Genomic DNA, 27,455 nt, shown 5'->3' with positions numbered 1-27,455 from the left:
ATTTTACATTATACATGTTTTCTGTTGTGAAAGGGAAACAAAAGTAGTGGTGTTTCTTCTTATGGCAAAACATATATTAATATGGTCTGGTTTGATTGTATTACTGAGGATTTAGAAGTTACAGGGAAACTATACAAGGAAAGGTTAAAAGGGCAAATGGATGACACTAGGTGTCTGTTCAAATGTTTATATCTAAAATGTATAATCTAAAGCTCATTTTTGTGTGTGTGTACAAAACATGAGAAGCATAGACATTTTCTATAAACAGATTTGATAATAAATAAGTAAAGATTAAATCACATACAGGGATTATTTTTCACTTAAATTTGGACGGAAGTATTGGGATGTTTTTCTGTAAATGTTTTACAATGTTAAAGCGTAAAAAGTAAAAAGTATCAGTTACTTAAAAAAATGCAAAAAGTGGCATTTTTTTCATTTACTTTATTCTTTTAGAATTATTCAATTAGCCTCCACTGTTCTATAAAGTAGTGGAACAGAGATTATACACAGTAAACCAGCTGAGCCAACAGACTTTGAAAGAAAGCAAACAATCAAACACATCTACAGAATCATGTTTTCATGACTCACTGCTTCAATTAATAGGAAAACACAAGGAAACTGTCTGGAAAGTATGTTCTAATTACCAAGCCAGATGTTCTTTGATTAAAAAAAAAGTCATTTAAGATTTACTAATGTTCTTAAGCATTTTGAACAATCTTATAACCATTTTGCCATATATGTTGTAGCCGAATCACTTATTTAAAAAGAGGGAGGTGAATAGGGCACAGAAGAACACCATGGGTGTAAAAAGGAACAATTGACACTGACTGGGAGTAAACATAGAGTCTCGACAGGTCCCTCTCAGTGATAGAGGCTGTACTGGAGTGCTGTCCTCATGAAACCCTAGCTCTTTAGGGAGCTTTAGGGGCATTGTAGCTCAAATGTATCCCCTTGCTCATTACGCAAAGAGCCGAGCTGACTCCATACACAGCCATGGTTATAAATCATGCCAGCACACTGCTCCAGGCATGACTCATCATGCACAATGTGTGGTTGCTTGGAAACTTTTATTGGAAAAAGATACAAAAAATGACCAGTCCAGTGGTGTGAAAAGGCCAGGAGCATACACATCGGGCAGCTGTGTGTATTTACAACAGATCATCTGAATAACACTGTTATATATCGGCCCAGGACTCTTTTATGCCATTATTAAATGCATATTGAATGAAAAAAAAACATGCTTGGAAACATACACTCACCTAAAGGATTATTAGGAACACCATACTAATACTGTGTTTGACCCCCTTTCGCCTTCAGAACTGCCTTAATTCTACGTGGCATTGATTCAACAAGGTGCTGAAAGCATTCTTTAGAAATGTTGGCCCATATTGATAGGATAGCATCTTGCAATTGATGGAGATTTGTGGGATGCACATCCAGGGCACGAAGCTCCCGTTCCACCACATCCCAAAGATGCTCTATTGGGTTGAGATCTGGTGACTGTGGGGGCCAGTTTAGTACAGTGAACTCATTGTCATGTTCAAGAAACCAATTTGAAATGATTCGACCTTTGTGACATGGTGCATTATCCCGCTGGAAGTAGCCATCAGAGGATGGGTACATGGTGGTCATAAAGGGATGGACATGGTCAGAAACAATGCTCAGGTAGGCCGTGGCATTTAAACGATGCCCAATTGGCACTAAGGGGCCTAAAGTGTGCCAAGAAAACATCCCCCACACCATTACACCACCACCACCAGCCTGCACAGTGGTAACAAGGCATGATGGATCCATGTTCTCATTCTGTTTACGCCAAATTCTGACTCTACCATCTGAATGTCTCAACAGAAATCGAGACTCATCAGACCAGGCAACATTTTTCCAGTCTTCAACTGTCCAATTTTGGTGAGCTTGTGCAAATTGTAGCCTCTTTTTCCTATTTGTAGTGGAGATGAGTGGTACCCGGTGGGGTCTTCTGCTGTTGTAGCCCATCCGCCTCAAGGTTGTACGTGTTGTGGCTTCACAAATGCTTTGCTGCATACCTCGGTTGTAACGAGTGGTTATTTCAGTCAAAGTTGCTCTTCTATCAGCTTGAATCAGTCGGCCCATTCTCCTCTGACCTCTAGCATCAACAAGGCATTTTCGCCCACAGGACTGCCGCATACTGGATGTTTTTCCCTTTTCACACCATTCTTTGTAAACCCTAGAAATGGTTGTGCGTGAAAATCCCAGTAACTGAGCAGATTGTGAAATACTCAGACCGGCCCGTCTGGCACCAACAACCATGCCACGCTCAAAATTGCTTAAATCACCTTTCTTTCCCATTCAGACATTCAGTTTGGAGTTCAGGAGATTGTCTTGACCAGGACCACACCCCTAAATGCATTGAAGCAACTGCCATGTGATTGGTTGGTTAGATAATTGCATTAAGAGAAATTGAACAGGTGTTCCTAATAATCCTTTAGGTGAGTGTATATACAATAACAACACATTCCATAAAACAAACCATCATACTAGCAACCACATTTCAGTACAGTTTCAGTCTTTAAAAAAATTATCATAATAAAATGGTGATGAGGGGGTCACTGGTGATTCGTGATGAGACATGGCAAAAGACATTCATCATCCATTTACAGTATGTCTCCCTTTAATAGCAGAGCAATGTCTTTATTGATGCAGAGAAACAGGACTATATACCTCAGGGGGAAATAGTGCCTGAGAAGCTCATTAGTTTGCAGTTGCATCTTATGTCTCTCAGTCTCAAGTGAGGCCTTTAATGCAGCTACTGTATATGTATATCTTTGTTAAAACTGATCTACTTTCATGTCCAATGTCCAGACTGTAGAGTTCAGTACTTCTAATTGAATTATTATTCTTACAGTCTACTCAGTTTCCAGCAAACTATAAAGGCTGTTGAAAGATTTTTCCATTTAACATACATCAGACCAAACTGTATGCTACTTCCCTGTGGAAAAAGTATTATTTGCTTTTCTTTTTCCTTTTTGTAAATGTCACCACTTCTCATATTGTGTCTTCATATATAACAAGGTCAATCCTTTAGCCCGTTTTTAAAACTCCTGTTATAGTCTGATTACTTGGTTTATTGTGTATGTAAGTATGACAGAATCGGTCACCAATATTTGCAGTTAAAAAGGCTTACTGCTACTGTATAAACAACACTGGACACTGGTTTAAACGTTATTACTGTTATTGTGTGTGCATTTCATATATCCTTCAAATTGATTGAAATATTGTTTTCGATTTAATTTGTATTTTTACTATAGAGCTGTTAGAACTGCTGTACATGACAGCTTTAGGTACTGAAACTGCACTCTCTCAGTGTGTGACTGCAAGTAGGGAACTTTTTCCAGAGCAGACATGACACTGTTAATTTTAGCTCTCCAGCCAGACACATTTGCCTATTTATAAATCATTCAAAACTTGTTCCCCAAAGCACAATATTTTACACACAGGGGCACAATGAACACACATAGAACCTCACATATTAGTACAAAAGTGGTATATTTTGAGTAGAGACAGTAGCAGGACTTTAATACCTCAGAGATTTTCTGGACCTAATTCAATTAAAGTAAGCGTGGGTTCAGTGCAATGCTGATGAATGGTCACCATTGTCTCCATACTCAAACACTGAGACATTTGTTAACTTCATGTTGTCAGCTGTGAGGCAGCAGGTGTCTTAGAACCAGACCTCTACTCCCACGACCTGTGGTGTCTCTAATTGGAATTTAATACCAATATACCACATTGGAAAGGCTATGGCATGATGGTAGGCCCTCCGGTAAGAGGGGAGAATTAAATTAAAGTGCAGTTATATCATTCACGGCTAACAGTTCTTGTATGTTTAGTTTATATATATATATATATATATATATATATATATATATATATATATATATATATATATATATACATTTTTTAGCAGGTTTTCCCATTTGTATAAGATATTTCCACATAAAGCACTACAATAAATCTGAGCATTGACTTTACATTTTTACTAAAATAATAATCTCTTACTTTTAGTAAGAAGATTAGGAGGGTCTGTTTTGCTTTTTCCCACAAGTCCACAACCTAAATTGTTAACAATTAATGTTTCCAAAAACGTAATAAGTCCCGTATTTTCAGAGAGAAAATTGTAAAATGTGCATTTTAAGTTGCTACATCATATGACAATCTGAAATATTATTGCCTAGGTCAGATGGGCCAGATTAAATCAAAACTTTGACCACCAGCTAATAGAAAACTACAGAACTGTACTCAGTTGCGGCTTCATTTTAGTGAGCTGACACTTTCTTCTAATCAGAAATGTAAGCACTATGATGTACAGGTTTGTAGTTTTCTACTAGCGGGTGGGTCAAAGTTTTGATTTAATCTGGTCCTATGTCTAGTTCTTCTTTGAAGATAACAGGGGTCCCTTTTTTCTATCTCATGAATAATACTCTTCACAATTACTTAGCAGGAGAGATGCAAAACAGATCCATTCTTGTTTTCTCCAGCGGGACTTCCTCGTTAATTGAAGCAAAGCTGGGGTAATTCTGTAAGCTGCGATGGATCTACCTGATCTCACTGAGGCAGGAAATTGTATTACAGTTTTACTTTCTTCAGTTTTAATTTAAAAGGTTGTAAACTGGATTTTAAAGCTTATCATTGTCCTCAGTCAGATACTGCAAAATCCATAACTTTAGTTTTTTGGAAGATTTGGAAGGCTTGATTGTTATTAAAAAAAAATCATCATATGGAGGTAATTTGATATGAGTGCGTATGAACTTAAGGAAGAAAAAAATGGCAATTATACATGTAAATGTATAATTTAATTTGATTGTTAAGACATTATTATAATAGGGCATTTGAATTTCCAAAATCCCTTGCAAAAAATATAGCAAGAAATGGTTGTCCTTTTTAAAGCAATGCATATGATTGGTAGCTAATTTTAGTGAGATGCAGAATATACCAGCCTATTTATATAATTTCATGCTGCTTTACATTATAAAATCAGAACACTTTAGAGTCTGCTCCTGCATAGTGCTATGATGGCTGTATTATGTCAGCAAATCCACATTTTCTTCTATGAAACTGTCATTTCCATGGAAGAACAAAATTTGAGTGAATCACATTGGCTTTCTCATCTAAGCATACTAAACTAAGCTATTCTAAGCCAAGTACTCAACTAAAGCTATTTACAGTTATGCAGACAGGTCACAGCCCACAGAAATATATATGCTTCAGTATGAAGGACCTCTCAGAATAATGATTACTGTCTCCAGTATTCTTTGAAATGGCACCTTATTTCACATTTTTTTCAATTTTTTAAAATATATTTTAAAAGTACTTAAATCGTGTCTACTTATCTACTGTACTTATACACCAATCAGCCATAACATTATGACCACCTGCCTAATATTGTATAGGTCCCCCTTTTGCCACCAAAACAGCCCTGATCTGTCGTGGCATGGACTCCACTAGACCTCTGAAGGTGTGCTGTGGTATCTGGCACCAAGACGTTAGCAACAGATCCTTTAAGTCCGAGGTGGGGACTCCATGGATCGGACTTGTTTGTCCAGCACATCCCACAGATGCTCGATTGGATTGAGATCTGGGGAATTTGGAGGCCAAGTCAACACCTTGAACTCGTGATTCATCAGACCAGGCCACCTTCCTCCATTGATCCGTGGTCCAGTTCTGATGCTCACATGCCCATTGTAGGCACTTTCAGCAGTGGACAGGGGTCAGCATGGGCACCATGACTGGTCTGCGGCTATGCAGCCAGATACACAACAAACTGCGATGTACTGTGTGTTCTGACACCTTTCTATCAGAACCAGCATTAACTTTTTCAGCAATTTGAGCTACAGTAGCTCGTCTGTTGGATCGGACCACATGGGCCAGCCTTCACTCCCCACGTGCATCAATGAGGCTTGGCCACCCATGACCCTGTCGCCGGTTCACCGCTTTTCCTTCCTTGGACCACTTTTGATAGGTACTGACCACTGCAGACCGGGAACACCCCACAAGAACTGCAGTTTTGGAGATGCTCCGGCCCAGTCGTCTAGCCATCACAATTTGGCCCTTGTCAAAGTCACTCAGATCCTTACGCTTGCCCATTTTTCCTGCTTCAAACACATCAACTTTGAGGACAAAATGTTCACTTGCTGCCTAATATATCCCATCCACTGACAGGTGCCACGATAACGAGATTATCAGTGTTATTCACTTCACCTGTCAGTGGTCATAACGTTATGGCTGATCGGTGTATATCTATCTATCTATCTATTATGGTGGAAAAAGAAAAATGCAATTGCAAAAACAAAAACAGAATTGCAAAAAGAAAAACACAAATGCAAACAAGAAACACAAATGCAAAAAGAAAAACACAAAAACAAAAAGGAGAATGCAAATGCAAAGGAAGAATGCAAATGCAAAACGAGAAACACAGAAACAAAAAGAATGCAAATGCAAAACGAGAAACACAAAAACAAAACGAGAAACACAAAAACAAGAAGATTTTTTTGTAGTTGCTTCATCTACCAGCCACATTATTTCGAAGGCCACTGCTGTTATGGGCAAGCTACATGCCCACACTGGACTGAAGCGCTGCTATTGGTCAGTGTCTCTGTTCTCTGCTCTATGCACGAGAGAAATGCTCGATTTCAAGTATAAGTGTTGATGCAGGTTATATACAAAGGTTAGAAAGTGATGTTAACCTAGTTAAGTTTTTCTTAACAACTAAACACAGATGTTTAGCTTTATTAGTTGAACACTAAACCATTACAGTTCACACAATTCTGTCTGTGTGTATGTGAGTCTCTGCGTGTGTGCGCACGTACATTTAATACATATGAGGACAGTGTTCACTGCAAACACTACAGGGAACACACACATAATTGGTGCAATGAATGTGAGTTAAGCTCTCTGTTTACACAGTGTTTAATTCTGATATTACAGTTTTTTACGATTGCTTACACACTAAAATTAAAAATATCGCACAATTAGTGAAACCAGACACTCAAGAAGCAAAACCTCAGCCCAGATCTATAAGCACATTCTCAGCCTCACACTTTTTGCAAAACACTACACATAGTGTTTTGCAAAACACTGAACACTTCTCTACATTAGACACAGAAATTTAACATTCATCAATCAGGTGTTAGTACTATAAAAAGGCAACAGGTGAGTTTACCTGTCTTCAACAAAAATGGAAGTTAATGTTGCAGTAAGAGGAAGAGGAAGAGGGAGAATGAGGATGAGAGGGGGAGCCCGCGGAGGAAGAGGGGTAGGGAGAGGAAGAAGTAGAGGTAGACCTGGAGGAGGACGTGGACAAAGAAGACAAGGACCACATTTATCAGATGAGATTTGAGCAACATTGGTTGACCATGTTGTAAACCATGGGTTGACATTGAGAGAGGCTGGACAGAGAGTTCAGCCCAATCTCAGCAGATATACTGTTGCAACAGTAATTCTGACATTTCAACAAGAGCACAGATGAAAAACAGCTTTTCTCTATTGTCTACAGTAAAATCAGTACAATATAGCCTACTATATGCACTACATCGGTACTTTGTGGTACCCATTCACTGCATTCCATGTTTGAAACAATGCCTTGTACGCTGTCCTGTGACAGTTTACATGTATTTTGATTGGTCTGCATAGGATTGAGGGTTGAGAATGTCAAGGAGGAAGGGGCCCCATATTCCCAGAGGAACAAAAGAGAGCTATCGTAAACATGATTTTGGCCAATAATGTGATACGACTCAGACAAATAAATTCAAACAAACATCCTCAATGACCACGGAGTTTTCAATAATGTCCATCAGGTCTCTCTATCAACACTGGGGCAAATCCTTAAAAAGCATCACATACAGATGAAACAACTCTACCGAGTGCCATTTGAAAGACATTGTGAGAGAGTAAAAGACCTGTGGCATGAATATGTGGAGGTAAGTAATGTACACTTCAGTATTGTACACTGCACACAGAACCTTTTTACATATAAATTTATGGTAGGCCTATACTGAACTACACACATGTTGTATTTTTTTCCAGAGAGTTTTGCTAATGGATGCTGATGCACTCCCGCATGAATGTATCTTCATAGATGAGGCTGGGTTTAACCTGACAAAAGTAAGAAGAAGAGGGAGAAACATCATTGGCCACAGAGCTATTTTGAATGTCCCGGGCCAACATGGTGGTAACATCACAATGTGTGCTGCAATCACGCAGAATGGGGTCCTCCACCGCCATGCCAACTTACAACACAGCCCACATACTCACATTTTTAGACAGACTACACAACATGGTCACAGCAGAAGACCAAATGGATGCAGAGCAGATGAGATACACTGTCATACCTCCCACCATACTCTCCCTTCCTTAACCCCATTGAGGAGTTTTTTTCCGGCATGGCGGTGGAAGGTTTACGATCTCCAGACCTACGTCAGGATACCCCTCATTCAAGCCATGGAGGAGGCCTGCAACCAATTTGATGCAGGGTCTGTGCAAGGATGCATTTGCCATTCAAGAAGATTCTTCCATCGCGAGAGAGGACATAGCCTGTGATGTGGACAAAGTGCTATGGCCAGATCCAACTAGGCGAAATTGTTCAATTGTGTTTTTCTTTTTGCATTTATGTTTCTCTATTTGCAAATGCGTTTTTCTTTTTGTTTTGCACTTCAGGGCCACCGTAATTTATCTATCTATATCTATCTGTCTATATTTCTGTGTGTGTCTGTAATGTAAAAGAAGCCTATTTTAATTCCAAAACAGAACATTTCCATTAAAATTTATTCCATAAAAAGTGTTCTTGAGCAACAAGTTATGAAGAGACTAATAAACAAAATTTTCATAAAATAAATTGATGCACGGCAAGTAAATAACCCAGTCTAAATATTGTTTTTGATGGCAGCTTAGATCCTTTCTACTGTTCTGTTATGAAACTCTGGGTTTGTTATTTGTATTTTTGATTTAATCTAGGCCTGATTCATTCCTGTCAAGCAAAATATATACACCATTCCATACCTGCTGTCTTTTTCATTTAAGCTAATGCTCTTTTCCTTTTGCATGAAGCCATTGGTAATGAATAAATCTTGGGATATGAAATTTGATTACTTAAGTAGGACTTCATCAAACACAATCTAAGGCCTCCCATAGTTTACACTGAGAGCTGCTGGAGCAAATAACACCAGTCTGTATGCAGCCCACAATAATCACTGAAGCACAGGAGCTGAACAACAGGAACAATAATTAGATTGCTTTGTGGCTCAGTTAACAATATATTCGTTGGAAAAACACAAAATAAAGGAAAGATAAGGTAACAGTAGCACACAGTGTTTTTTGCCTTTGATACGCTTGTGAAATAAGAACATTTTGAGTGGGGTTTAAGTGACAATGGTCAAATGTAACTAAAAGCAATGTTTATGTCTTCTTCCAAGTGAACATACCAAAATATATAGTATGAATATTACAAAATGCCCACAGCTCTAATAATGTCACTGTGGAGAACAACAATCCAATATATATGTATATATATTTAAATGTGCCTTGCTGGCAGAAAAAGTCTCTTTGAATAAATAAAGTGGTATTGATTCCCTAGGGAATCACGGCATTATGTTCTTCATGAAACCAGCAGCTTTTTAACTATGTTGCATTATTTACACCAGGGTTCAAACACAGGCAATGCTAGCTGTGACTGGGCCTCCTTCAGAAGTGAAGTCCTGAAGTTATCTGATTAAAATAAGGGATCAGCTTATATGTCTGATATGGTTTACCAGATAAGCCTTCTTACTTAGCAAGATAATGTAGCAAAGGAATTGCAGGGATAAGGTGTGAATGTAGAACTAAATGTCCAACTATGGCAGTTGTGATCTGAGACTATTGGTTGGTTCAGAAAAAGTGTGTACGACTGGCCTAAAATGGATTTAAACAATAAAGGCACAGTTAAAGCAATACATAATTAAATGCATCATCATAAACACTTTTTTAAACAATAAAAGATGTGAAAACTGCAAGTGAACTGCATAACTATTTCCATGAATTACCACTGTATTGGTCTGAGAACGGAGAATGGTCTTGAGTTCTCATTAGGTGTTTTAATTCACTGCACAGCCTGGTCCCTAAACGCATCAGTGCATGAGTAAGTGTGTAACGTGTATAATGGAGCTTATTAACCTGAACGCGTATTCCCAAAGAGGGAGCACAGGCACGAGGCATGAGCTTGCATAGTAAGAATAAGAGTAAGAGTCAGTCAGATTAGTAAGGCTGTCTCGTCCAAAGAGAAACATTAAAGATTAGAAAAACATTGGTAACAACACAAAAGACAAAAGACCAAAACGTGGCACAGTTTTATATACTGCACCATTTAGATAGGTACTTTTTGGTTTAAACATTATATCATGACACCAGCTGGCCTCCTCCTGTGCCACATTACAATTACAAATGTGTCTCAGTGCCTTTTTTTAATCCCAGGATTACACAGTGCACACAGTGAGAGAATTTAAAGGTGGAACACACAGCAAATTTGGAAGAGAAATTGGTGTTTTCAGCTTCCAGATATAGTTACTTTTTCTCATTTTGACATGACAGTGGTCTTGGTAATCGAACACTGATTGTTAATTTCAGTAGTCCCCTAGTTACCATGAGGATGAGGACAGCTATTTGTTTTGGGGAAGAAATATTAAATGTTTGTGGAAATGCAGCATGTTGAGATGAGATCCTTCTCATACAAATACAGCAAAACAATCTAGTCATACCACACAAAATCTAGCCAAACTTTTAAAATAACAGCCCAGGACTGAGCTCTCTTCTGTGTTCCTTTCTAGATTTCAAGAGTTACCATAGAAACTGGTTCTGCACATTTCCAAAACCTCAAACCTCCAACCCCCAACCCCAATAAAGTCCCTTCCCCGCCTATGCACCCTACTAATGGACGTGTGTGTTTAGAACAGGGCTGTTAACGAATGGTGCACTGATAATCATAATGTAATCAGCTTTTGGAACTAAAATACAGCAGTAAATATTGAAGTATGATGTCTTTCACCATGATGGGTGGTGGGAGGAAAACAAAACGTCCTGATTTTAACTTCAGCCTAGTGTCAAGAAAAGATGTACAAATTATTAAAACTTCATGTCTAGTTTTTCTGGCCAGTTGTATTTCTGGACAGTGGTATTTAAATCATAAATCTGCTCCTGCTGTCTCAAACCATAAATCATGATATGCGTGTGGCTAATACAAGGCATGGAAATACAGAACAATACATGGTTGATTCCACTCACTTTAGTGTGTTACTTCCAGGAAGTGAATCTGTGTTTAATGGTGTCTGTATTGATCAAGGCAGTATGACTCCAGGTCTCTTATGAGCAAACTATGCTACATTAGAGAAAGCTTAGCTGCATTTATGCATTGAAAATCTTCCTGGTGAAAACTGTAGGTTGCCCTCACTAAGGGCATCTGCTAATACATAAATAAGTACTTTTACGCACTACCTTGCTGTCAGCTTGAGTGAATGTTAGACCCAAAAATGCCAAATTCAAACAGCACCCAGGCAAACAAGTAGATTATCTTGGTGTATTGAATCAAAGGAGAGAGAGAGAGAGAGAGAGAGAGAGAGAGAGAGAGAGAGAGAGAGAGAGAGAGAGAGAGAGAGAGAAAGAGATACTTAAATCCCTTCTGCTAATATCACTTAAATATATTCACAAATTAAATAACATTCATGAAGGAACAATTTATGATCATGTCCTAAGGAACTAGTCAATTGTACCATACTGCACACAAACATACTGTGTATTATGTGATCAAACTTACGCCACACTCAATTATGTGTTTAAAATTCAGATATTGGTAATAATGGAAGACAATATATGGGAAGTGACTATAGTAGAATAGTGGTTAGGGCTCTGTCCTCCTGATTGAGGGGTCATGGGTTCAATCTCAGGTTTTGGACATTGTGGTTGTACCCTTGAGCAAAGTACTTTACCTAGATTGCTCCAGTAAAAACTCAGTTATATACATGGATAATTGTATGTAAAAATAATGTGATATATTGAAAATTGCGTGAATAAATGCTGTAAAGTAAGAATGCTTAAATCAAATCCATATTTGGTGTGACCACCCTTTGACTTAAAAACAGCAAGTATAGTGTAAGAATTGTTGCTGTTTTGAAGGCAAAGGGTGGTCACGCCAAATATGGATTTGATGTAGATTTTTCTTCTGTTCACTCACTTTGCATTTAGTTAATTGATAAATATAATCTATTAACATGTCTATTTTTGAAAGCATTCTTACTTTACAGCATTTTTTCACACCTGCCTAAAATTTTTGCACAGCACTGTATATCATAATATTAAATTATGCCTTTTCTCTTGCTGTAACAGATTGAACAGATCAGTGCTTTGACCATTAAATTACTTGTCTCTTGTCACCTACATTTCCAGAAGCAGTTTAACAGGAATGCTTCAGATGTTCGGCATGTTGTAGTTCTTTGCTCAGTAGATGCTGAGCTCCAGGATGTAATAAAGCTAACAAAGAACATATAATCCTATTACCAACAAGGAAATAGACTGATTAGTATGTCTGATACAAATCTCCTACCAATGTCAAAGAACGTAGAATTAACATTGATGTGATTTCCTTTTTCTGCAGTGAAACCATGAAGCAATGCTACATTACATGCTACGTTACATTGGGTTCTTCCTGTTGTGAAAATATTAAATAAAGAAGAAAAGAAAGAACAAAAATAGCATCAATTATGGGTTATTATCCTCTGTCATGGAACAGAAACAGAAAAAGGATGCAGAAGACCTAGTGTAATGCTGTGGTGTAAGCAAATACTATTAAAATAATTTCTAAAATATGTGAAAGCTGCAGTCTAATGAAAAGACAAGCTTGTACACTGTACTTAACAACTAAAGAGCAGAGCATTAAGATAATGAATATCTGAAATATCATCTCACATTTGCTTATTACCATTTTCTGTTAGCATGTTACTTATGAATCTCCCTTCCAATGCAACACAGTGATGAGTCATTTCTTCAATTTTCAAATGTAAGGTTTGAGCAGAAAACAGTTATCTTTTCTGCAGAGTTGGAAGACACTTTTGTGTCTTGATCTGACAGACATTCATGATTAATAACTTCCCCAGAGTCTCACTATAACTAGAATTTCTTGACTGTAATTTAACAGTCAGAGAAATTGCAAATACTATCAAAGAAGTTATAGTAAAATGTATTAATTTATTAATGTGATTTCTCTATCAATGTCTTAAAGAGGAACTATCACAGTCCCTAAAATGATTGGTTTATACACTCACCTAAAGGATTATTAGGAACACCATACTAATACTGTGTTTGACCCCCTTTCGCCTTCAGAACTGCCTTAATTCTACGTGGCATTGATTCAACAAGGTGCTGAAAGCATTCTTTAGAAATGTTGGCCCATATTGATAGGATAGCATCTTGCAGTTGATGGAGATTTGTGGGATGCACATCCAGGGCACGAAGCTCCCGTTCCACCACATCCCAAAGATGCTCTATTGGGTTGAGATCTGGTGACTGTGTGGGGCCAGTTTAGTACAGTGAACTCATTGTCACGTTCAAGAAACCAATTTGAAATGATTCGACCTTTGTGACATGGTGCATTATCCTGCTGGAAGTAGCCATCAGAGGATGGGTACATGGTGGTCATAAAGGGATGGACATGGTCAGAAACAATGCTCAGGTAGGCCGTGGCATTTAAACGATGCCCAATTGGCACTAAGGGGCCTAAAGTGTGCCAAGAAAACATCCCCCACACCATTACACCACCACCACCAGCCTGCACAGTGGTAACAAGGCATGATGGATCCATGTTCTCATTCTGTTTATGCCAAATTCTGACTCTAACATCTGAATGTCTCAACAGAAATCGAGACTCATCAGACCAGGCAACATTTTTCCAGTCTTCAACTGTCCAATTTTGGTGAGCTTGTGCAAATTGTAGCCTCTTTTTCCTATTTGTAGTGGAGATGAGTGGTACCCGGTGGGGTCTTCTGCTGTTGTAGCCCATCCGCCTCAAGGTTGTACGTGTTGTGGCTTCACAAATGCTTTGCTGCATACCTCGGTTGTAACGAGTGGTTATTTCAGTCAAAGTTGCTCTTCTATCAGCTTGAATCAGTCGGCCCATTCTCCTCTGACCTCTAGCATCAACAAGGCATTTTCGCCCACAGGACTCCCGCATACTGGATGTTTTTCCCTTTTCACACCATTCTTTGTAAACCCTAGAAATGGTTGTGCGTGAAAATGCCAGTAACTGAGCAGATTGTGAAATACTCAGACCGGCCCGTCTGGCACCAACAACCATGCCACGCTCAAAATTGCTTAAATCACCTTTCTTTCCCATTCAGACATTCAGTTTGGAGTTCAGGAGATTGTCTTGACCAGGACCACACCCCTAAATGCATTGAAGCAACTGCCATGTGATTGGTTGGTTAGATAATTGCATTAATGAGAAATTGAACAGGTGTTCCTAATAATCCTTTAGGTGAGTGTATGTGCTCATGTGTTAGAAGGAGTATATTAGTAAAGTATCAGTGATTTCTCTGTTTAATCCTATAATTTTAGTAACTTTTAAGTTTTACACGCAACCAAAAAGTGTCATACATCACATGCATCATAGGTGACCAAATAAAGCCAAGAGTATCAGGCATAATCTGCAGGTTGGATGAGGTGTGAGGTGATACTGTGTTAATTCAGTAGTGTTTTATCAATCATGCCTATGACTCCAAGCAAGTTTAACTCACAAGTGAATCTAATTTTGAGGGTTCTTTATTAGCCCCCACTTAATATGAATTAAGCCCTCAGAATTAACCAGGTAATCCAGTCTCCCTCTGGGGCTGTTGTTTTAGGGACAGAAAAGGCTGGGCTTGGAGACACATCTGTGTTCTCAGCTCCGGCAATTCAGTTTTGAAGGATATATTTATTGACAGGACAGTAACAGGAAGTTTGATCATTAACAAACAGTATTCCAACTATTAATTTGATCTTGAATTCAGTTTAATGCATATTGTTAATTTAACTATAGTAATTAGATTTATTCAGAGTTTTTGAACACAGATTCAGCCTAGTGAAAACTCTGAAAATTCCATACAGTTCAAGTGAGCAATGGGTGTGTAAACCTTTGCCTGCCCCACCATTGTATTTATTTAACAATGGATTGCAAAGAAAGTTTGTTGAACACTTTCAGCTATAACTTTGCATACTTACATATATTCTTAATTATGATTATATCACATCTACATATTTATGAGTGACTGGTAGCCAAATGAATCCTCATTTATGCCACGTAGACACCTAGTGTCCCTATGTATGTTTATAGTCTAATCTGACATTAGTCCAGGCACTTTCAGCACTAAATCAATTATACATGTATTGTACTGGAATCACATGTAAGGGAAATGGTTCATCCTGCTTTCTAAAATTAGTGCTGAAAGGAATTACCAATCCAAAATAGAATATAAAAGCGGTCAGGGAAAATAAGATACAAGACAAAGCAGGATGGGGTGCTAAATTAACTTTTTATTTCTAAAGATGGGGGGATGGGGTAAGATGTATGCTCTATCATCTACCATTTTAAGAATATATTATTGTTCATGGTTTAAGTTGTTAGGAATTAAATGTAACCCATAATAATAATCATAGTCATAATCATCATCATCATCATCATCATCATAATGGTATCGTTGGTCTTGCTTTGTTTATGGTCCTGTACAGTTTAGGCAGTTATATATATTCTTTCTTTGTTCTTTGTTTTTTTTAATGCCCGAGGAACAGAACTGAACTTATTTTACATTCAGCAAGGTGACAGATGCTAGCATGCGTTAAAAGAAGGGGGGGGGGAAATGACTCGGGGCGCATGCTCAGAAGGAAGAGCATCTTTGTCACCCCCCTCCGTGTGGCACATTTGAATTTGAGGTTGGGAAGAATGAGAAGGCAGGGGTGAAACCTGAGCATCGGCTGCTTTTCCCCACCAACTGGGCACACGCAGAAGCTAGGGGGCTTTGTGGCCATAGCACATTTTCCTCTGTCTTGGAGACGCTGACTATAAATCAGTCGACGAAAAGATGGGGAAAAGGCAGACGGAATTCCCTATATCTGGAAAAGAATATTTTGGCATCTTTCATTGATGATATAATATTTTACCCTTTTTCCCACACTGGAGGACTGTTTTGTTCTGGAACAATAGGTGAGAATTGTATATGTTTCTATGTGTTTAATTATTGTATGGAAATGCAATTGAGGTTGTTGGTGTAGATTGGGGAGATGTTGGTCACATTAATAAAACACAGCAGGACGACTGCATACACCTGGACAAATCTGGGCTCTTACGCACTGACGGTCTAATGGATGGGGCTTTATACTAACGCACCTGTCTGAACAATGTAGCTTATATTCTTTTCTATGTCATATGGTGGACAAACACACACACACACACACACACACACACACACACACACACACACACATATATATATATATATATATATATATATATATATATATAAGCAGACCGTTACCAATGCTGTTTAACTAGTCACGTGTTTGACGGGCTAAATTCAATGTTTGCTAATGTCCAAAATTAGGCTATACTAACACCTATTAATAAACATTGTATGGCGATGACAGCTCGATTACTTTATTCATCGATTTAATTGCGCGAGTGATATATATCACCAGGAGACAAAGATGCAAAACCAAGGCATCTATTAAGGGATATGATTGTGACATTTCTTAATCAGTCTTCAGTGCTGTAGGTATCTGTCAACTAAATGGTCTGTTACATGACCTTTTTATAGTTTTCTATGGGGAACGTAATTGGGTCTTTTGGAGACTTAATTAAAAAACTGAGTTCATTGTCAATCTTAATAATAATAAGAATTATTATTATTATTATTATTATTATTATTATTATTATTATTATTATTATTATCTGGCTATAACTGACTGTGTGTTTGTGCACTGTATCTCAGAAAGTCTCTATTGATTGCATTGACAGAACGATGATGAAAACATAAGGATCTATCCAACAACCAACATTAAGACTGTGTAAAGCAGGTGAACATTTTGTTATTTATTGTGACAAACATTAACAACGGAAACAATTCCATGTGTTAGAAAAACTTTAAAATATAACCATATTGAAATGCTTCTGTGTTTATGTCATTATTAGTGCAATCTGATATTTATATGTGCAACCAAATGAAAAAACTAATAAATTGGAATCCACTTATTACTGCCCTCTTGTGGCTTTCTATATATAACCAATTTATTTTAAATATTTAGTAAAATTCTGTTGTGAAACTGTATTACTTAATATCTCATAAGCATGTAATAAGTAAATCAAACATTTTAATTATATTGTTAAGATGTACCAGCTGATTGTTTTAATTTCCTGTAAAATAAAATATTCAGCTTGGTACAGAACTAAGATGATTAATTTAGTGTGAATCTCAGTTGTTGAATTGGTAATTGTAGAAGAATAATGGTGATCTGATATGTGCTAGTAAAAATGTTCTTAGCAGTGCCTCAGATTTCAGTTCACAATATCGGATATTCCACAAGAAGCCAATGTAACACAATTTCTTCAACATGTAGTTCACCATATTCTTTGCCTCCATCATCAGACAGATGTTGAATTCAGACACTGTTTGTGACCTGTACATCTTAGCTTTGTTAGAGGGGCTTGTTTGTTGCATAACATCTAACAGCGGAACGGTGACAGACAGCCAGACAGATGCAGTGTGTCACGTCACCTTGCAGTCCTGTGCTCGCACTAGTGATGGGAGAACATTTGAGGTTGGGCTCTGGTGGACATGATGCAGAATTCAGAATGTGTTTTCTGGCATGTGCTCCAAGCAGGCTGCACATGAATGAATTGCTCTGATTTAATATTATTATCGTATACCTTTTAGTTTTTTTGTAGATGATCATCCCCTTGACTACAGTCTTGTTTCAGAATTAAATGTATTGGATGCAGGTAATTTAACCTGTTAAGATATAACACACTCTGTCGGAAGTGGTGATTTAGTTTGGTTACGTGACAGCTGCTCAGATCTGCAGAACACAGCTCCTAATTCTGCCATCTGCAGTTCACAGACCTTAGCTACGTACACTGCAGCTTGGAGCAATTACCTGCTGCAGCTAGGGCACTTACTGTAGCTCTGCTGCTTACCAATCTTAGGGGCACTTAACCTTTTTATACTGCTGGTACAGCTGGGAATGACTGACTGTCTTCTACAACTTTTAAGAGTTTGTTGCCTGTGGCTCAGAGCACTCAAAATGTGTTGCCTATAACTGGAGGAACTCTGTCACACCTTTCACTTTAATTGCTACATAAACGTGGGGCAGATCTTCCAGTTTTTCACTGAGAATATGATTTGAGGTACTGGAAAACATACCCTTTCATTCGTCAGATTCATGAAGGTGGTTATAAAAAAGGTTTTTGAATTTATGTAAAGAATTAATAAAACATTGAGAGTTTCCTTCAATGTCTTATTGTAAATGCCATACAACAGTATTTAAGTGATTCTTTAATTTACCATGCCAATTTCTGTTTTACATTATTATCACATATTTAAAAACATTTTTATAAAATAATGTTAGTTATTTTTATTGTTCAACCTTCAATTGAAAATACCATTGTATTCCATTAGCTGTGTACTAAGCTTGATGCCATTAAGTGACCTGTAACTGTATGGAAATAGAAAAATACAAAACAATTCTGAAAGGACACATTGATTAGAACCATTGATTCATTATGTTGTCTGTAAAAAACAAAACATGTATTTTAAGGCTGAAGTTAAATACCAGATTTTGCATATTTTACTTTGATTGAAATTGATTGAATTGATTTTAAATACTCACAATTATTTATTTAAAAGAAAACATTGGGCAGTATAAATATCAATATTATTTCCTGCAATATTTTACATATATTGTTGCTATAATGCAGTGTAGTGCAATATGAATATGCCCAAAACACTGCATGACACTGCAGAAATTGAGCTATTTAACATTACTTCTATTAAACATTTAGTTTATCTTCAGTGTGCGATTTTCCAGCCCAGTTCTCTAGTTATGGGCATATCCAATTGGATCAGTTGTCATAGTGTTGGCTCTTGTGCACTTGCAGAGGAGACAACGTAACTGTAGAGATTGTGTAATACATCTCAGAACTTTCAGTGTGGCAGTAACCATTTAATTATGTAACAGCTACATCCATATTTGACCCAATGTATTTTATTTTGTCACTTGAGTAGACCAAACTTTACTGTCTCTTTTTGATATTACTGTCATCTATTCAAATATTTTTTTTTCACACTGCATTTTTCTTTCAGTGAATAACAAAATTGATTTTGATACTTGGGTTCATCTTATTATCTTATCTTGCCATTACTGTATATTAATACTTTGCATTTTACTTAATGCATGTCAATGCAAGACTTACTTGTTTTACAGAGTACTTACATTATTGTAAATCATGTTTCTGTGTGATTTACATTGCTAGTTTTAATCAATTAAAATAAAAAAATAATAGATAAAATACCATATTGGGAAATGGATGGGATTTTCAATACCACTGTTCGTAAATTGATTAATTGAGGAAACCACAGTAAAATGGCTTTTGTTGAATGCTCTTTGATCATGGATGTGTTATGAAACCTGTAAAATCTAACTATGATCTGTGATTCTTTCTAGATCTTTCTCTCACTTGAAGAGTGAAAAATAAATAAAAATGGATACATCTCCTTCGAAGCAGCAGTACGGTCCAAAGAAGCGTGTTAAAATCCATCCCAATACTGTCACAGTCAAGTACACCACTCATTACCCCCAGCCGGGAGATGAAGGCTATGACGACGCTCCTTCTTTCGAAGACTTTGGACAGTTTGTTGATGATAACCCCAATAAGAAACTGTTGACTGACAGCAAGAAATATGGGCAAACGTTCTTCGGTACCATGGACGCTCGCAGTAGGCCTTCAACCGGGGCAAAGGACAACGGAGTGGGTGAGCAGCTCCAGAGCTTTGCAGATTCGTCCGTATTCACCTCCAGGGTGACCTGGGCAGCACTTTTTGGTGCAGCTTTGGCCCACGGGTGTGTGGCACTGATCACCAGACTGGCAGCTGATCGCTCCAAAGTGCCCTCCTTGGAACTCCTCTTCATCCGCTCCGTCATCCAGGTGCTGTCTGTGGTGGTGGTGTACTACTACCAGGAGCCCCCATTCGGGCCTAAGGGATACAGGTTGCGTCTATTCTTCTACGGAGTGTGCAACGTCATCTCCATCACCTGCGCTTACACCTCATTCGCCATCGTGCCCCCCAGTAATGGGACCATCATGTGGAGAGCCACCACCACGGTTTTCAGTGCCATCCTGGCATTCCTCCTCATCGATGAGCGGCTGGCCTACACAGACATTGTGACCGTAGTGACCAGCGTCTTCGGCCTGTGTTTGGTCATGATCCCCAACATCGTGGGTGAGGACAAGACTCTGCTGGGCTTCTGGAAGGAGGCCTTTGGTTACACCATGACGGTGATGGCTGGCTTAACTGCTGCCCTCTCCATGATCGTTTACCGAGCCATCAAGGAGAAGGTCAGCATGTGGACTGCACTCTTCACCTTTGGCTGGACAGGCACCATCTGGGGAGCTTCCACTATGTTCGTCCTGCAAGAGCCCATCATTCCCCTGGATGGGGAAACCTGGGGCTATCTCATTGGCATCTGCATTTGCTCAACAGTGGCATTCTTAGGTGTATACTATGCTTTAAACAAGTTCCACCCAGCTCTGGTCAGCACGGTCCAGCATTTAGAAATTGTTGTTGCCATGATCCTCCAGCTTCTAGTGTTACGTATGATGCCATCTGTCTATGATGTAATTGGTGGCTTGATCATTATTGTCAGTGTTTTTGTTCTTACGGCAGTTAAGCTTTACTGGGTGGGGAGGGGGAGAAGGCAAGACTATCAAGAGATTCTAGACTCACCCATTAAATGAGTGTTAGGTTTCAGTGTACAGTATTCTAAGTCCCTGATGTGCAATTGAACAGTCTTATGAATGTCTGAATCAAGATCTATTTATTTTGTATTGTGTTGTTGAAAGTGTGCCAATTGTGTTATGTCTTTGCTAACTATGATGTGTTAAGTAATAACAACAACAATAATAGTAATAATAATTATAGTAATTATAATACATTATAATAAAACAGTCGGCATTGGTTTGCTCTCAGACAAAATTGGTTTTTAAATTGATTCTACTGAATACCAACAAAGCAGCTTAATTTTTTCTGTCGACTTCTGTTGGGTCATGTTTAGATTTGGGGTTAAAGAAATGCCACTTGAATGCCACTGTTACTTTACTGTGTTCTACATAAATGCAAGAATTGTGCACAAATAAGCCAGATTCTGTAAGAAACACAAGAATTTCAGATTATGGTGTAAAACGTATTATTTTAATCAAGCTTTTCTTGTGGCTAGATTAATTCTTACTGAAAAGAATGATTAAAAAAATATGACTTATGAAGTAAATCTGGCTCCACTGCTGTGTCTTTGTGTTGGCTTGGCTTGGAGTACTGATCAATACTTCTCAGTTACTGTCATCAAGAGGTAGAAAGATAGGTCACTGAAAAGATTGGCTTACCTGAAGCTCCATTCACTGTTCCCCGCTTTCCACTTGGACGGGTACCAAAAGTTGTCTTTCTCTTGCCCTCTGAAGACTCTGGGAAGTGAAGGGAAGCCAATCACATTTCAAACAAAAAGAAGAACATGAAAAATTGTAGGTAGGTGTTTCCTTCTGACAATGACATATCCTTTGAGAGGCTCCAGTGATAGAGTGAAACTGATTTGGTCTGCCTCCAGTATAGTTACAACAGATGGCTAAAATAAAAGAATATTTATGCAGTGTGTTGGTGAAGTGTGCCAAAATATGATGTGGAATCCTAATCTCCAGAGAACTTCAGAACTACTGTAAGAAATGTAAACCTCACTGCCAGACTGTTCAGGTGAGTCTCAAGGTTACAGAAAGGATGAACTGTCCTAATAAAAGGTAAATAAACAACTGAATAACACATGGAATGGACTACTCTCAATATAGCCTACAGAACACATTAATTTAATATGTGTGGGTTCACACAAATGTAACAGGGCTCATAGCGTATAATATGGGCCTGGTGACACCATTCTCTCTAAACTTGGGAGAGCATTTGAATGCTCCAGTGGGGCTGCGAGGACCAGGTGCTCAGGGATGTGCCTGAGATTGCAGTTTGAATCCAAGCAAGGGTGGGACCAGTACGGACTTGTTGCCTCAACATAGTTACAGACAAGACATCACTCTAGGAGGGCTGCCAATGAAAATTACAGTATAAGAATTCAAATCAGGATTAGAGTGTTTATCTTTCAATAGCAAAACATAAAATGCTTTTGATTCTCATTGTATTTTTTAAGTGTCTTAGCATTTATTGATTTATTATTTACTTATTACTCACAATGGCAAAATCCTACTGCACATCCTACTACTTAAAATGGCATGTGTTGTTATCATTTAAGTACAATTGACAGCAAGCTGCACTTTAATAAGGCCAGTCCAAACATACATCAGATTATATTTGGAATATGTCATTGATTATTTTTTTTCAATTGACTCTTCTGCAGTTGTCTGCTGATACGTGGCATTGACACTTCTCCACATCTGTTCCCTTCCCAACCCTTTTCATGGTTTCTCCCACTGTAATAGATCCCTCTATTAAACTGAGAAGCAGGCACTTTATTGTGTGGTAAAATGACTGACTATGTTAACTTTCCAAATCAGATTGTTAACTATGTATACATCAATGCAAGTTACAGAAAATGAACTTTGTTTGGCACATCACCGTCCTGTCACTCAGTGTAAGTGAATAATTTACGAAGCTGCCACAGGGGGGCGATCTTGATTAACAACCTATGCTACTTGATAGGTTCTGTATCAGAAAATAAAATAAAAAGTCTTAGTATAAACAAATGTAAAAGCATGAAATGACAAGACAAATATAAAATATCTGAATTATTGTTGTTTATTTCAGCCAATATTACTATAATATCACTATACAGAGACTGATGATTGACAGTTTCTCCATGCAGCCTGTGGTACTGAGGCAAAATTACAAGCTTCCCACACACCTATGATACATGCTTAAAAGTGTATTTTATAAATGCTATAGGGCCAGTTTATGTGCTATCATGTAAATATAACATTTAGTTGTTCTTTTCTAATTAACTGCTTTACTACTTTTATTAAAAACAATCTTTATTTTCTGCACTAGGTGGCAGGCTGTTACCATCCATCTCCTTTATTACAGTATTTGAGTGTGCGCCAAAGTTTTAAATGGTTTTAAAGATTAAACATAGTAAATAATTGTTATGAAATATGTAATGTTTCTGTTGACAATATTTGACTTTTCTTCCATTTCAAATTAGTCCTTATTTCATTCAGGTTATGTTATGCGTGTTTTCCATGCAGAATTCGTTTTTTGTTGCTTTGTTTTCAGCTTAATTGATTAATTAATTAATGTTTGCATGCATTCATTCATTGGGAGGGGGGTCTCAGGCATTACCATTATATAAAGGTTTGTGACCACAGATACATACCATTGCAATTTGTTCACAGTGTCATGAATATGGTACATAGAAAGGCACTCCCCTGGCCTGAAAGACTGTTGCAATTGTTTTGATACGAATGGTAGCTTTGCTAACTATATTCCATTTCTGTCTCCTTTACTTTACTCAGTCACATATTGGATGTTTGCCTGTGACCCTAAGGTACATATCCAAGTACTAATAGACTGTCTTCACTGATTCCATTAGCTCTGGACCATAAATATAATGGACATATTTTGCTGGTGTAACAGTATTACTATTATACTTACTAAAGAATAAGTAAGAAAACAAGTTTATGTCAGTGAGGATTGGATTTTTTTGACTTCTTGTAAACAGGGAATCAAGTTTGTCATAATATCCTCTTAAAATGCAAATGTATTCTACAAATAAATCAACCAACAAACAAACAAACACACAGCAAGGGTACACATTGCACTATTACTCTTGAGTTTCTCTCTACTTAAATAATACATTTTCCACCAAAAATGAAATAAAAAACATGTTTACCTTTGTGTTTGTGGTTCCACATGAGTATATTTCTGTGTGTGTTTACGTCTCGTTAGCCATGCGTGTAGATTAAAGAGAGGGGAAACAGGCGCTTGGATGAGTGTGTGCATCTGCTTGTACAGGAAACAGATTGTATCCTGCAGCTCTCCATCGCCATTCCAGAGGGGCTGCTCTCTGTGGTCTCACAGCACCAACCCGCAGGCTGATTCCCAGGAAAACCATCACATCCTGTCCCCAAGAAGACACAGAGGAATACAAGCAAGCTAGCTAGGTCCCCTGTCTCTCTGACCTGAACCACTGAACCTGGGAAATTATGTAACATTCTATTAGATAAACATATAGACTGCTGTGTATTTGGTGAGAACTGTATTGTTGTGTAGTTTAATGAACAAAGAAAACATAATAACTTTAAAGGTTTGGCTCTCCTTGCTCATGTGGTTTCTGGAGTCTAATTGTTCCCAGGATGTCATCCAGCTGTTTCTAGTAGGAACCCAGATTGTCACCTTCAACTGTCCAACTGGGTAGTTTGTTCCAGAGCCCCACAACTCTTTGTGTAAAGAAATGTCTCCTGCTTTAAGTCCTGTTCTTCCTTTCTAAGTCCCATTATTTTAATACATTTTTGTAGGACATGGCTTTGGGAGCAGGAATTATGCTAGTGAATCTTCTGTGCTCTTTGGACTTCAAGGCAGATTATCCAATTGTACATTAATTAAGTTCTCTAGGATATCTTTTCCATACATTTGGGAATACGTGACATTTTCTCAGTGGATTATCTTTTAAAGTGTTAATGACTTAAAACTACAGCATGGTAAATGTACCTTCTCACAAATCACACACAGCTGGGTAAGTCCTGGGCATTCTGCCTAATCAAACACTTATAGGTAAACTTAGTACTATTACTATATATAATATGCCGGGCTCCCTACAGAATAATGTTCCTGATTTGCTATATTGATATGACATTTACTGCTCACAGTTTCTTTGACAATAAAGCTACAGTTGAGTGAAATCTTAATAAATGTATTCTCTGATGTCTTTCTGCTAGCTTTGTTTTTAAAGTGGTGAGTTGGGATTTAAACGCATGCTTCTCATTTATAGGATCGCAAGTTTCAGAGCCTGTGTTTTTTATGTGTTTTTCTAAATGAAACTTCAGAAATACACGGCATCATTATTCCCAGGGCAAGAGCAAATCATTACAAAAAGTCCTACCAGCATAACTCAAAACTATCTGAATAAGTTAAAATAACAATTAAAGATCACAATGAGACATTGCTCACTAAAGGGGATGTAAGGTATTGTATTCAATGGTGCAAGATGATCAATGTTTCAGGTCACCTACTATCATGGTTGTTGATTTCTGTAGCACAAAAATACAGAAGGGACTGCAACATAATATTAAAGGTAATATGTTGCATTATATGATTTTTGAACCCCCCTTATAGCAGCATATATTTCTATATGGTTGAATTACACATTGGAAAATACAAATATTTGAAAAATCCAGGATTGTGTCCAAATTGATCATGAAAATGGGGACAGAGCACTTTACAGAGCTGTATAGTTGGGTGGAAAGCCATTATTCTCTTTGGGTAGAATTAAAATAACCTTATTGCAAACTGTATCCACATTTTAAATATGAATATACAGACATGCTCAAATTTGTTGGTACCCTTACAGCTCATTGAAATAATGCTTCATTCCTCCTGAAATGTGATGAAATTAAAAGCTATTCCATCATGTATACTTGAATGCCTTTGGTACGTCATAGAATAAAGCAAAGAAGCTGTGAAAAGAGATTAATTACTGCTCATTCTACAAAGATATTCTAAAATGACCTGGACACATTTGTTGGTACCCCTTAGAAAAGATAATACATTGGATTATAGTGATATTCCAAACTAATCAGTTTCTTTAATTAGTATCACACATGTCTCCAATCTTGTAATCAGTCATTCAGCCTATTTAAATGGAAGAAAGTAGTCACTGTGCTGTTTGGTATCATTGTGTGCACCACACTGAACATGGACCAGAGAAAACAAAGGAGAGAGCTATCTGAGGAGATCAGAAAGAAAATAATAGACAAGCATGGTACAGGTAAAGGCTACAAGGCCATCTCCAAGCAGCTTGATGTTCCTGTGACAACAGTTGCAAATATTATGAAGAAGTTCAAGGTCCATGGAACTGTAGCCAACCTCTCTGGGCGTGGCCGCAAGAGGCAAATCAGCCCCAGATTGAACAGAAGGATAGTGTGAATGGCAGAAAAAGAACCAAGGATAACTTCCAAACAGATACAAGCTGAACTCCAAGGTGAAGTTTCTGATCACACCATCCGTCACCTTTTGATCGAAAGTGGTCTTCATGGAAGAAGACCCAGGAGGACTCCACTTTTGAAAGAAAAATGTAAAAAAGCCAGCCTGGAATTTGCTAAAATGCATATTGACAAACCACAATCCTTCTGGGAGAATGTCCTTTGGACAGATGAGTCAAAACTGGAACTTTTTGGCAAGTCATATCAGTCTTGTTTGCAGATGAAAAAATGAAGGTTTCAAAGAAAAGAACACCATACCTACAGTGAAACATGAAGGAAGCTCGGTTATGTTGTGGGGCTGCTTTGCTGCGCCTGGCACAGGGTGCCTTGAATCTGTGCAGGACACAATGAAATCAAGACTATCAAGGCATTCTGGAGTGAAACGTACTGCCCAGTGTCCGAAAGCTCTGTCTCAGTTGCAGGTCAGGGGTCCTCCAACAGGATAATGAGCCAAAACACACCGCTAACAGCACCCATGAATGGATAAGAATAAAATATCGGACTGTTCTGAAGTGGCCTTCTATGATTCCTGATCTGAATCCTGATCTGAATCCTACTGAATATCTATGGAAAGAGCTGAAACTTGCAGTCAGGAGAAGGCACCCATCAAACCTGAGACCGCTGGAGCAGTTTACTCCGCAAGAGTGGGCCAAACTACCTGTTAACAGGTGTAGAAGTCTCATTGAGAGCTTCAGAAACCATTTGATTGCAGTGATTGCCTCTAAAGGTTGTGCAACAAAGTATAAGGTTGAGGATCCCATTTTTGTCCATGCCATTTTAATTTGTTTTATTATTTACAATATTATGTTGAAAAGCAAAAGCAAAATCTGATTTTAGAGGAAATTGTGCATTCTTAGTATTTTTTTTGTGGAGGGGTACCAACAAAATTGTGCACGTCTGTATCTTTAAATTTGCAACTTTTGTTTAAAATGAAGGTATATATGAATTTCAATTTAAGTGTTTTAGATAGGAGCTGATT

At 37.9% G+C, this 27,455-nt stretch overlaps 1 protein-coding gene across 2 annotated transcripts; it reads left to right on the top strand.

Moving 5' to 3' along the window:
* Nucleotides 1-15,965: 15,965 nt before the first annotated feature.
* slc35g2a (solute carrier family 35 member G2a) lies at nucleotides 15,966-21,558 on the top strand. 2 transcript variants are annotated; one of them, XM_066708900.1, is made up of 2 exons: nucleotides 15,966-16,225; nucleotides 19,738-21,558. In XM_066708900.1, the coding sequence occupies exon 2, from the start codon at nucleotides 19,775-19,777 to the stop codon at nucleotides 21,026-21,028; it is 1,254 nt and encodes a 417-aa protein (XP_066564997.1). In that variant the 5' UTR covers nucleotides 15,966-16,225; nucleotides 19,738-19,774; the 3' UTR covers nucleotides 21,029-21,558. The 2 variants fall into 2 exon arrangements, with proteins under 2 accessions (XP_066564997.1, XP_066564998.1); XM_066708901.1 differs by lacking the exon at nucleotides 15,966-16,225 and adding an exon at nucleotides 17,034-17,094.
* Nucleotides 21,559-27,455: the final 5,897 nt, after the last annotated feature.

The sequence above is a fragment of the Amia ocellicauda genome, chromosome 7, assembly GCF_036373705.1.
Source record: "Amia ocellicauda isolate fAmiCal2 chromosome 7, fAmiCal2.hap1, whole genome shotgun sequence".
In the NCBI taxonomy this organism is placed as follows: domain Eukaryota; kingdom Metazoa; phylum Chordata; class Actinopteri; order Amiiformes; family Amiidae; genus Amia; species Amia ocellicauda.
This window is presented reverse-complemented; position numbering and strand designations above follow the sequence as displayed.

What these genes read in the sequence shown, in the direction of transcription:
- slc35g2a (XM_066708900.1), top strand. Translation starts at nt 19,775, where the DNA reads ATGGATACATCTCCTTCGAAGCAGCAGTACGGTCCAAAGAAGCGTGTT.